The 12,091-nt window shown below is 38.1% G+C and overlaps 1 protein-coding gene across 1 annotated transcript in view; it reads left to right on the top strand.

Moving 5' to 3' along the window:
• Window positions 1-12,091, top strand: part of CCNY (cyclin Y) — a 119,413-nt gene that overhangs the window by 81,266 nt on the left and 26,056 nt on the right. Inside the window, exons 4-5 of the mRNA XM_084215332.1 lie at window positions 8,222-8,322; window positions 11,321-11,356. Of these exons, the coding sequence (XP_084071458.1) occupies window positions 8,222-8,322; window positions 11,321-11,356 (137 nt within the window). The remainder of the gene's footprint in view (window positions 1-8,221; window positions 8,323-11,320; window positions 11,357-12,091) is intronic.

A 12,091-nucleotide genomic window follows, 5' to 3' on the forward strand; every position in this document is an offset into this window, starting at 1 on the left:
ATATAAATTCTGTAGTGTTATTATTTTGTCTTTTTTTTTTTTTAAAGAACTCTTCACCATAATGCACCACTTTTCTTTTTTGTGGTTTTTCCATGATGTCATCTTTTTTGTTATTGTTTTTCATGCTTATCCTCCTTTTGTGATAAATAACCAAGATGAGCAACAAAATATTTTTATCTTTTTGTGCAGTATCTGCATAACTGGTTATTTTGCAGGCACAGTTGAATTTCTCCCAAATCATATGGGGGGCTGGATAGAAAGACAAGTGTCAAGAAAAGCTGGGTGTTTTTTTTTAAACTGCTTGCCAGATTCTGTGTAGTAACAGATGAGAACAGCAATTTATACAAATGTAGTTTTGAAATATTACTTATGAAAAAAACTAGTATTGACTCTTCCTCATTTAAAAATGCACTTTCTAAGCATGATCATACCACTGTTCTTTTCCTTTCTCGCTTGCTTTTGTGTGTAGGATATTTTATTTGCCTGAATAGTTTCCTGTGATCCCCAAACACAAATGGTGGGCTCCTGCTTTGATTTGTTACACTTTGTCAAGAGCTGACAGTTGCCATGTTTCAGATTCACCTTGTCAGTAGGTGTGATGGAAGAATCCAGCAGCTGCTCTTTTTTTGGGGGTGGGGAAAGAATGAAAGGAGGGAGTGACAGGGTGCTATGGAGGAGCTGCCATCTCTGTCTTCCCACAGAGCCCAAGGAGACACATGACAGGTTGGGAATGATGCTGAAAGTTCCCTACCTCCAATGTACCTGACCTGTTTGCTTTCTTCCAGCCTGTTTTAATTCCTAAGCAGTTGCAGCAGACTCTGTGTCTCTTTCCATTGCACGGGCAGTCACTGTTTTTTGTTATTTTATGGGTTTTTTATGCTGCCTTGGTGTGCACATGTCTTTTAATCTGCTTAGTCAAGCTGCTGAGAGGGATAAAGATGCAGACTGAGATAGGGGCGTTTCCTTTCTCCGAGAAGAGAGATTGCATCAGGGTCTCTGCCTGTACAAGGAAAGCAAACAGGAAGACAGACATGTTTTGTGTTTTTAGAGGAGGTGGTGGAGAAAGAGTGACTCTTTTATTATTGTTGTGGTAGGTAGTTCTTTTTACTGTGTTTTTTGTGGAGGAAAGGAGCAGGGTGAGGGGAGAAAAAAGGTTGTTTTCTCTTTCTAGTTTTTCTAAAAATTTTCCCTTTCAGACAGGGAGAAGATGTTCTGTTAGCCCAAGTAATTACTTCTCTTCTAGGCAAGATACACAAAAAATGAATCTATGAGCAGAAATATCCCTTAAAAATAAGGGATACCACTTTAAAAAAAGGGATATTTTTCAGATATATTTCTGTATTTCTGAAGAAAGATAAAGGGTAGGAAAGGGGAAAGAAAATAAAAGGAAGTAATGTCTCACCTTTGCATATTTTTTATTCTGGGGACTTTACCAGCCTTCAGCAACAGCATCCTTTCATAATTGTCTTTTTTAGGGATCTGGACATGGCTTCCACTGTCTGCTACCTGGCAACTGGATGTTAAATTCCAGCAAACTAATCCTGTTTTTATCATTCCAAGTAGAAAAGCTAATATCTGTGTGTAGACCAGATTTTTTTTTTTTCATCATCCTGGGGAAAAGTTACTGGGCAACACTCATGTCACAACCCTGGTCTTTCTAAGTGACCCTGTGTGATTCACATCAGGGGAAGCTTCTCCCCAGACAGAGTACTGAGGACTTGCAGAGAACAGTTGGGTCTTTTGCTGTTCATGTTGAGGCAAGAACAATTTCTATGAGCCTTTTTGCATGTTTGGAATGATGTATGGCGCTTATTCTTATGTAGCTCCCAAATTTTCTTGTCAGATTGAATAAAGAGGCTGTTCTGGTTCCCTGTTTTAAAACTACTGGACATGTGTCTGATAATCAAACACTCTCAAGTAGTGATTTATGAGTAAATAAGATACATGCTGAAATGGAACATAGTTTGAAAAGTAGTTTAATCTGTGAAAGCAACGCACAGCATAAAACGTGAAGTGTTGTTTTCAAGTGGACTGCCTGAGGCTGGCTGTTGTAAAGGCTTATAATTGCTGTCCAAATTCCTTAAGATATTTTAATTGACATTCCTTACTTGAAGAGAAGAACAAAATAAATTGGAAGATAGATTAGAGGCTTCTCAGGTGCTCTTGAAGTTCTAGAGATTGCTTAACGTGGCCTTTGCTCCTCTCCATTGCACAATCCCAAAAAAGCAGGTCTAGAGGGGGCCTTTATAGGCCACCTGGTCCATTTTGCAGATTCTCTACTCTGATGCCATTCCCAATAGATGCAGCTTAAGATTCTTTCCAGGCATCTAGTAAGTTAAAATTAACAGGTTTTCTTTAATGGCTTACCTATATTTACTGTTTGAAATGTGTTTTTCTAAAGTCTTCTAGTTAGCTTCTTTTCCTGTCTTCTAGGGTGAAGAATTTTACCTCTTCTGTCAGCCTCAAGGCACTAGGTTATATGAAGTGATAAACTTTTTAATGGGGAGAAACAAAAGCTAACTTTTGAGTTGGAATGAGAACATGCAGAACAGCTCTTTTACAAGGGGCTATGTAATACTTGCTTTGCTGGGAATGTAATAAAGTCCCTCTGGTGAAATTGCACAACAGTAGCAATTACACGCTTTGTAAATATAAGCCTTTGAGCTGATTTTAACAGTCAAAGAAATATTTAATCTTTCATGTTTGTAAAGCAGGGTGCTTTATCAGTGGTTAAATAGGGTCTGCCTGTGCTACAGAGGAGTTTGACTGGTGGTTGCTGAGCCCCTCAGGAGCTCAGTGGTCTGCTGACATCATTTTCTATAGTTGACATGAGTAAGATGAGCTTTGAGAGCCAAAAACTTACAAGTACAGATCTAGTCTAAGCTAGGCTAGTTTTGGACGTTATCAAACATTGGTGAAACATCAGCTGAGGACAAAGTTGAATCATGAGGAACAAGGGGTATTACTTAAGAGTAGTTGGACTGGATTTTTTTTTTTAATTGTAGTTTTTGGCAGAGGAAGATGAACATACAATGGTGCAGTTTCCTGTTACTTTTGTTCTGGTGAATGCACCAAAGGTAGACAGTTTTGCTGTATTGGCATTATGCAAGATGAAAATAAGTGCAGAGCTTTGCAGAGCCATACAGAGAGTTGTGTTGCATGGTTTGCTTGATTTGGGAAGCAATTTGTTGACCTGTAAAATCATGTTTCTCTGTGAAAAATGTTGTCAAAACAAAATCATGTCCTGAAGCAACAGAAGATCCTCAAGATAGGAACCTCCCTTTTCCAAGTCAGAAGCAGACCTAGTATTTTTGCTTACTGTTGTAATTTGGTTTTATGTGCACTTTTATGTGCCAGTTTTGCCTTTTAACATCTTGGCCAGTCTCTACTGCCTGGAAGCCGATGGGCATGCCTGCACAGATGGGTGCAAGCAAGCCTCAGTTTTTCCAGGGGGGAAAGTCTTATTTAATAGGAGCTTATAAAATCATGCACTAACTTAAACCTGGTTCACAGGAAGCAGAGAGACCGCTGTCATTATGTAGCACAGAAGCTCCAAATTATCTTTTGATGGACAAGTGCAAAAGAACACTGGAAAAGGCTGGAGCCGCTTTGCCAAACTGGAAGCGGACTGGCTGAGGGCCAGCGCTGGTACAAAAGCTGTATAGCTTCATTAGGGGAGTGTTGTGCCCAAACAGATGAATCCTGCTGAGCATCAGGGCAGAGAGCCACCCTAGTGCTGCTGAAGAGGCCAGAGCTGGCCCTTCAGGTCAGTTCTGAGTGTGGGTTTTGGGCAGTGTGCATCATCCATTAATGTTTCTACACAAAACCCCTCTGAAGGGCCTACTTTAACAAAAGAAATTTTAATAATTTGTTCTTTGCCCACAAATTTAGATTTCATTTCTAAGTGATGCTTCCTGAGAGAAATGAACTCTTTTGTACATTCTCATTGTGAACAAGTTAGGAATTCATTGTGATCCCTTTCAAAGCAGGTACCAGAAGCAATTCTGCAGTGTTTATATGATTTTGATGGCACACCAAGCCATTAGATTTGTGATAAAATGTTTTTATGTCAACTTCAAGTAAAATCCTGTAGTTCAAACATCTTAAAACACACAGGATTTGTAAAATTGGAAAGTGTCAGGATGAAGCTGGAAGAAAATAAAGCAGTGAAATTTGCTTAGTACTTGCTGTGCAAGGGGAAAAAATTGCTAGTCTTGAGAGCTAGGAACACCTGGGTTATCGGAAACTGAACCTTGATCTTAGGGCTTTTTGTGTGACACATTAAAAAACTTAAGTTATAAAGCAGAGTTTTCTATTCTATATCTTTTTCTGTTAAGAAAGGTGTTTTGTGGAATTTCTATTCTGTATTCATTGTGAATAACGAATGTCAGCATTTCTTAGTGGATGTCTTTGATTCAAATGAGAAAAATAGCAACGGCTTCTGGAGTAAAGAGCTGCAAATCCTCTCCACCAAATGTTAGAAGATTGGTCCAGAGTTCATCTCAAGAGCTTGTTCAGTCTGGTTTCTGGTCTAGAAGCAGAAGCCTGTGTCGAAGCTATTCCTGGCCTGTGTTTGTTTTATCTCTTCTTTACAACTTTCAGTGATGGAGGTTCTATCACTGCTCAAGTCATTTAAGATATCCCTGCTATTAGAAGAAGGTGCTGACTTAAGAGGTGATGGCAAAAACACCTCTCACACTTTCATGTACAATCTTAATTTTCCATAGTTTAATATAAGCCTGCTCTTTCTTATCCCATCCACAAGGGTCATGGAGAACCAAGTCCTCTTCTTTGTTACTTCCTTCAACATGACTTTAAGGCCATTAATTTTGCTTTGTTCCTGGAGAAAACCTTTCCAACCTGCCAGCTGTCCCTTGTAAATCAGGTTTTTCAAATCTCTGACTGATGTTGCTTCTCTGTCCTCCAGACTCTCTGAAATAAATTTATTATTCTTGAAATACAGTGCCCAAACCTGGACATAAAATTCCAGCCAAGTAGAGTAGATGGGTGCTCTACTCTGTTGCATACATGGTAACTCTATGAGTTCTATTGATATATTGCTTTTTTTCCAAGAAAAATGTCCTCTGCAAGTTAATGGCAGCTTCAAATTCAATAAAAAATACTTTGATGCTGTGATCCAAGTTGTTGCTCAGTATTTTATGTGGAGTTGACTGGTATCTCTGTGCGATGTCCCTAACTTCAACCTTCCAATTAGAAAGTGATCCCTGGCTGACCAGAATATAGTTTTCCAAGTAGTTTTTTTTCTACCATGTTTTCCTTGGTTTGTCCTTTGAGAATTTTATGTGAGATGAAGTTGGAAGTCTTGCTGAAGTTGACAGGCGTGACATCTAGGCAATCTCATCTTGGCTACAGAAATAGTTCTGTGGCTACTGAAAATACATGTAAAGGGAGTCCCACTTCATATCAGTGAGGTGCTTTGAATGAGTAAATATTTGTAATAGCAGAGGTTGTCAAGGCTTCACATGTGTCCTATGCTGGTTTTTGCATATGAAGATTTACAGAAGGAGGTGTACCACTCTGTCCTTTTCCCTGTGCCAGCCTTATGGTGGGGTAGAACCACAGAAGGATCTCATGATTTGGCTAATTTCTCCAAAAGCTCTATAGTATTTCTCAGCTCTTTTGTTTTTTTCTTAATTAGAGCCTCTTTGACTTGTCTAAATGGGAGCATTTTTGTGGTCAGCTGTGATGGATTTCAAATACAAAGGTGTTAAGCTCCTGTACAATTTTGGTCATGGACCTATCCCATTAAAATGGACACAGAAGGGAGTTTGTGTGTAGGACAGTGCTGAATGCTGAGCTGATGCTCAGTAACCTCTTTTGTCCTTTGCAAAGATGGAGAAGGTTCCTGTGCAGCGTTTTATGGGGGCTTGGAAAAGTCTGTCTGAGTGAACTGTGGAACCCAGCTTAGTCAAGATAAAATATGGAACTGAGGGTGCTTTCCATAGGCAGCAATTGGAAAAGGCAGAAAATCTGTTACCTGCTACATTATATGGCTGCAGTTGGACATCAGAGTAGAAACTGGGAATGCTGATCTCCTGACAGGTCAGTTACTCACATGGCACAGGTGTGTGTATTTACCCAAGGGTGTAGCTTTATACTTGGTATATACTTTATACACCATTCTTCTGACTGGCAGAAGTGCTCCTTCCTGCCAAGTTGTTGTGAACAGGAAGTGAGGCATAAGACACCATGTATGTTCCTGAGGTGTGACAAGTTCCAAGCCTAATGAAGTGTGATGTGGGCTGAAAATCCAGGAAGAATTCTATGATGTGGAAGTTTCAGAAATAAGGTGCATTGCTCTAGTTATTGACTTGTGTCAAATGTTAAAATGCTGTTTGCATAGGAAAATTTAAATCTGATAGTGGGGTTGCTATGGAGTTATCTTTTGTTTTTTAATTGTTCTTGCCTTGAAGGAATCTGGTATATTTATCTTAAATTTTATCTAAACATTGAAAGCATGTTGACACTTACTATGTAGAAAGAAATCTTTCCATGTGTTGCTTTTTTTTTAATAACAATGCTGAGATGTGTGTACATCTCCCTTTTTTCCCCAGCCACTAGGGTCTCATTTTTGTTGTTTTTAAGTAGCTTTGCCTTTATCATGCCTGTGGAAGGTACTCAACAGATTAATGCAGATACTTAAATTCAACTGTGGTAGAATAAGAGCTATGAATCACCAGTCCCCTAGTAATTCTCTCTGTGTGCATCAATGCTAGATAATAAATTTTATGACATTAATATTCACAGCACTTGTAGTTTTTCTTGCCTAACATACAATAGCTTGGAAGGTAGATAGTCAGCTTTCAAAGCATTACAAAGTACCTTTCCAGAGTCCTGAAGGATTTTTGAAAAGGGGCTCTTTTCATTTTCTTGGTAGACTTTTTCACTTCTAAGAAAAGCAGTTCGGCCAACAATTTTATTGGTCAAGTGAAGGACCTTGATAGAACTTGTTGATAAGCTGTCAGATAATTTGAACATGATGTTTCTACAATTGTGGCAGTTTCAGAAAATGCTGGGTTTTTTTCCAATTAACAGGAGCCTGTGTGGTTTTTCACTCATAGCTGTGAAATACAGAAATATGATTTAAATGTGTGTACGTTTTACCAGGAGTCTGTCTGTGTAGGGAATGCTGTTAAGAAGTCAGCTGCCTATGGAAAGCTGAGCATTGATGAGCTGATGGATGCTGGCACTTGTAATAATATCTGTTTTGGGGGAAGATGTACTGAGGTAGGAGTCACAGGACTGTATCCTGGGTACTCAGTTGCTCTGAGCTGGTAAATACCTCTGAATTCTGCTGATGGGATTGACATGGGTCCCTCCACTGAAACACTGGAAGCTACATTAATTGTAAGATGAATTAAAATTTCCATGTTGATATGCCAACTCAATTTTAACTGTTGTGAGTTAAATGTCTAATTTGACTGATCTTCACTTTCCTGACATAGGTTCTTGGTGAAGTTATTTGCTAGTGTAGATGGAATAAGTGAAGATAGAATCAAAGAGGGTTAAGGACTGTGAGAGCTATTAGCTGAGCTATTTCCAGTGTTTTTCTATGGTAGTGCAGGAAAAGGATTGAAATATGTTGAAAACCTTTTCTGTTAAGGTATGGGGTTTTTTTTATTTGCTTATACTCTTTTCTTCTGTTCTTTGATCAGTTTTCTTCCATTCTGATAACAATCTATTATTGATAAATTATTTTTAATGGATTCTTCTTATTAATTTTGTAGTTCTACTGTAAAGACCTCTTTCCCTTCATTCTGTTAGGAGCTTTTTTTTAGGGTTTTAAATATTTTTTTCTGCAAGCATGGTTTTATCTTTGCTAAACTGACAACACAATTTTTTTTTCACTCTTCCATTTACTCTTTTGGAATGAGGGAAAAAATAGAGGTCTCATTCATCTTTGCTTTCCAAGTGTATGTATGTATTTCAGTAAGCCTGCAGAAAAGTTTTTGCATGGTTTTGGGGAAGGAGGGACATAGGGGATTTGGGACTTGAAAGCATTAGCATGTCTCAGGCAGGGATTTTTGTGACTTTTGCACTGTTTATTTCTCAACTTTCTGAACTGCTTCCAAGTGTGATCACATTACTGTGTGCATCATTGTGAGAGACAGAAATTTGTATTTTTTAAATTCTTGCATTTCCCCTCAAAAATGCTTTGGTATTACATAATTGCCATTGTTCTTTTGCATGTTTTTCATAGCATCCTCCTGGGCAGTTGAGAAGGAAGTACAGTTCCTGCTCCACTATTTTCCTGGATGACAGCACGGTCAGTCAACCAAACCTCAAGTATACCATCAAATGGTGGGTTTTACAATTTATTTAGTTTTACTAGCACTTATATTTAATGTCTGTATTTATGTATATGTATTTCTGAACCACTACTAAGCAAGCTTCAAAGCTTTTAGTTTTTGAAGTAATAAATTTATTTAATCAGTCATTCTCCAGATTTACTGGGTGATGTCTCAGATGACCATTTTAAATTTCACTGGTGCCTTTTTACTTTTGGAGAGAAATGAAGTTGATATTTGTAGAGTATTTTTCTTTACATTTTGTACAGTAAGGGGAAAATAGAGACCAAATGCTCAGGCATTTTGTGCTCTTTGTTAATGGTTGCTGATAGCCTCTCTTGAGTTGGCTGTAGGTTGGTTACCTTGGTGTACACCAATGCAAAAATTTATTTAGACAGTATCTCTGCTGCAGAAGTGTTACATGAGAGACAAATCTATTTAGACTAACACATCTAAAGGAGTTTGTTGTGTTGGTCACGAAGTTAGTCCTTAATTCTTCTGTTAAAGGGAAAAGAGGGGAGAGGAAAAAGGTTTTGTACTTAAATTGATGCCTGATTCCTCGTCAGCTCTTTCTGCCTCGAATATAGTCTTGCTTTTCTTCAGGTTTCTGTCACTAATAACTTAAAAATAGTTCTGATTAACACTTGAAAAAGATTTTGCATTTCTGAGGTATTTGAGGTTTTTCCCTCCTTGAATCTCATACTCTTTTGCTCTAAAATCCTTTGCGTGCAGAACAAGTGCGGCCTTTTGGGTGGGTTTGGGGTCTCTTTTTGCATTAGAACTGCTGTGGCTCGTGGGAAGAAGAGATGGGTTCAGGTGCAGCAGCCAAGAAGCATTTTCAGGACACAGAAGGACGAGCTGATAGTGGGGAAAAGGGTGGTTTGTCTGGGAGAGACTCAGGTGCATGGTGGGGGCAGAGTTGTGCGGAGCAGAAGAGCTGTAAGAGCCAGTGCTGGGATGGGGCAGGAGTTGTGCAGGGCTCAGGCCAGGCTGCCAGCATGGGAAGGGTTGGGAGCTGCAAGGGCTCAGAGGGCTTGGAAAGGGTCTGCAGAGGGTGAGAAACTGAACTCTGGCACAAAGTCTCTGCATCTTCTGTCCACTGCACATTTGGCAGGTTGAAGGGCGAGGAGATGTAGAATTACTGCTTTTGTAGTACTGCAGTAAAAGAACTATTGCACATAGATAAATCTAAGAGGGAGGCATTTTGCTCATCTCTTCCAGGTCATGTTATGCACTGGTGTGTTTAAAATATGACTGTATCCGCTGCAGCATCTGCAGCAGTCGGGGTGGCTGGAGTAGGGTGATGGAAAGCTCCATAATCATCATTTCTGCACCCTTAGTGCCAGCTGAACAAGTGTATGAGAGGTAGAATGAAACTTGGATGAGTTACTTTCTTGCAGCCCTGAGAGACTTCAGATTCTGATACAGATTTCTAAATAGTAAATATTTTCTAAACTTAATTTGACATTTTGTTACAAAGGCAACCATATGGGCACCAAGCAGAGCTGTGCATCTTGCATCTGCTTTCATTAAGTGAACTACAGCTGCAAGTGTGTTCCTAGGGGCATAATTTAAAATTAAATTTTAGGATTAATTCATTTTGGGAATATCTTTCTGTCAAATCAAATTCATTCATAAATGTGGATTTTTCTTGTGTTCAGTAACAGCTGTGGTCTTTAGATGTCCGTGGTACACTCTATCTCTTGAGTCCTTAAATATGTGTTTGTAGAAAAAAGCCAAATTTAAAAAGCATGCATTATCTATGAACTTCTAATACAGGTAGATAAAAGCTCATAAAAATTTAGTAAAATATATTTTCTTTTAACGGAGAAAAATATTTTCTACTACATGGCTATTCAAAAAAAAATAATCAGTCTAACCTGAAATAGTATAAAATTCTGCTAGAGTTTTAGCTCAGACATTTTCTTTTCCTAACATGCAGTATCTCAGTCTTCAGGTAAAAATTCTGAAATAAAATCAGACAGTAACCAATTGACCCTTACAAGGTGTTTTAGGGAAAAGGGGGGAATTTTGCATCAGTATAAGACATAAACATCTTACAGTAAATTGCTGATGAAACAAACTGTCTACAAAGAGAATCAGTGAATTCCCTCCTCCATCCTCTTTCCCCTTTAGCTTAGATTGGTTTTATGCTGCTGCAATAGGTAGAGAAAAGTGCTGGCTCGGCTTCATCTTCAGTAAAAATATATTGTGAGTAAAGCATGAGCTGGGATTGGAAACTGTAGGATAATCATAAGAATCCATGCTTTAATTTGGTTCCCTCTCATGAGAGCAAAATGAGATCAGTTAGTTGTGTATGTAATCAAAATCTTAACTTTCTGTGAATATAAGGACACTTTTTGTCTGTGTGCAGAATATAAGCAGGGGTGCTTTGGTGTGTGGTTGAGAGTAGGGGAAATGCATAATGCAGTTAGCTATTCAGGGAGTTGTCTTTCCTGTGTTAAAATAAGTAACTTGATGCCATAAAACTGTAGGAGAGGGGTATTTGAGTGGCATTGCTGTTTGAGCAGCTGTATAAAGACAGACACAAGCAATAGATTTGAATATGCAATCATAAGCCAATGGTGATTAAAACATTTTGTGTTAACCTGACAGCAAAACTCAAGAGAATGTCAAATGGCTGTGGTGCTTTGTCTTCAGCCTTGGAAGTCAGTACAGGTTGAACCATTGGGTTTAGTGGAGTAGGGCATTAAATGGAAAGTATGTGCAACTTGATACATGAAATAAGAAGATAATATGAATATGATGGTAATATGAAGTAAATTACTTAATTACTAGTAAAAATGATGTACCTGGAATGTACAAAACAAATATTACAAAATTGTCTGTTTACAGCAGTTTTCCTGATATCTAAGAGCGAGCAAAAGAAAATGGGCTGTCAACCATATACTGTTTGTTGTGCTTTGTGCTAGGTTTTAAATTTGCATGCAATATGACAGGAAATATAATATGGCAGTCCTGAGATATTAACTCTATATTTTTCTTTACAGTGTAGCTCTTGCAATATATTACCACATCAAAAACAGGTATGTGAATAGTGGAATCTTGTACTGAAAATATCTTTCATTGAAACAAATGAACTGCTTGAACCCTAAAAATCCATGCTTAGTTTCTTTCAAAATGTTTTTGGGTACTCATTTTCTTAACTTCCAGGCTAGCAATAAGAAACACACTCATTTTATATATGTATTATTTTACATAGAAAAATTGAAATTGGAGGATTAAGTGCCATAAAAAAAGGAACTACAGCTCAACATGGAAAAGCTCTGATCATTCAGTGTTCAGTTTTATATGTGTGGGGCACTTCTGCATTGTTGCGAATGTTGCGCTTACTTGTAGAAAAATCTGAATAGTATCTTTCAGTTTTGTATTTTTAGCTGCACCTTTGTAAAGTTTACTGTGTCTATCAGAGATCAGTTAGGATTTTGAAATTAAAGCCATGAATTATATAGTAAGAGTGGCATTGTGAATGGATGTTATTCAAGATGCCTCAGAAACAGAGCAGGTCCTGGCTTATCTCTCCTGGTGTAGTATGTTTTAGATCTCTGCTCAGTCAAGTTGATTGAAACTGAATAGAAAAAAGGTTCTCTAAAAAGTGACTTGGCACATGCATGAGTTTTCTTCATGCTGAATTGTGCTTTTGTATCTTAAATTCTCTGTCCTCATGATACGTCACAGTATCCTAAAATAGTATTTCCTGACATTTCTTAGGAGAGGTTGTATAAATAATTCAAGTTACTTTTGTGTCCATGGTTTTTCAA

This window comes from Fringilla coelebs, assembly GCF_963513975.1.
Source record: "Fringilla coelebs genome assembly, chromosome: 1".
Classification (NCBI taxonomy): domain Eukaryota; kingdom Metazoa; phylum Chordata; class Aves; order Passeriformes; family Fringillidae; genus Fringilla; species Fringilla coelebs.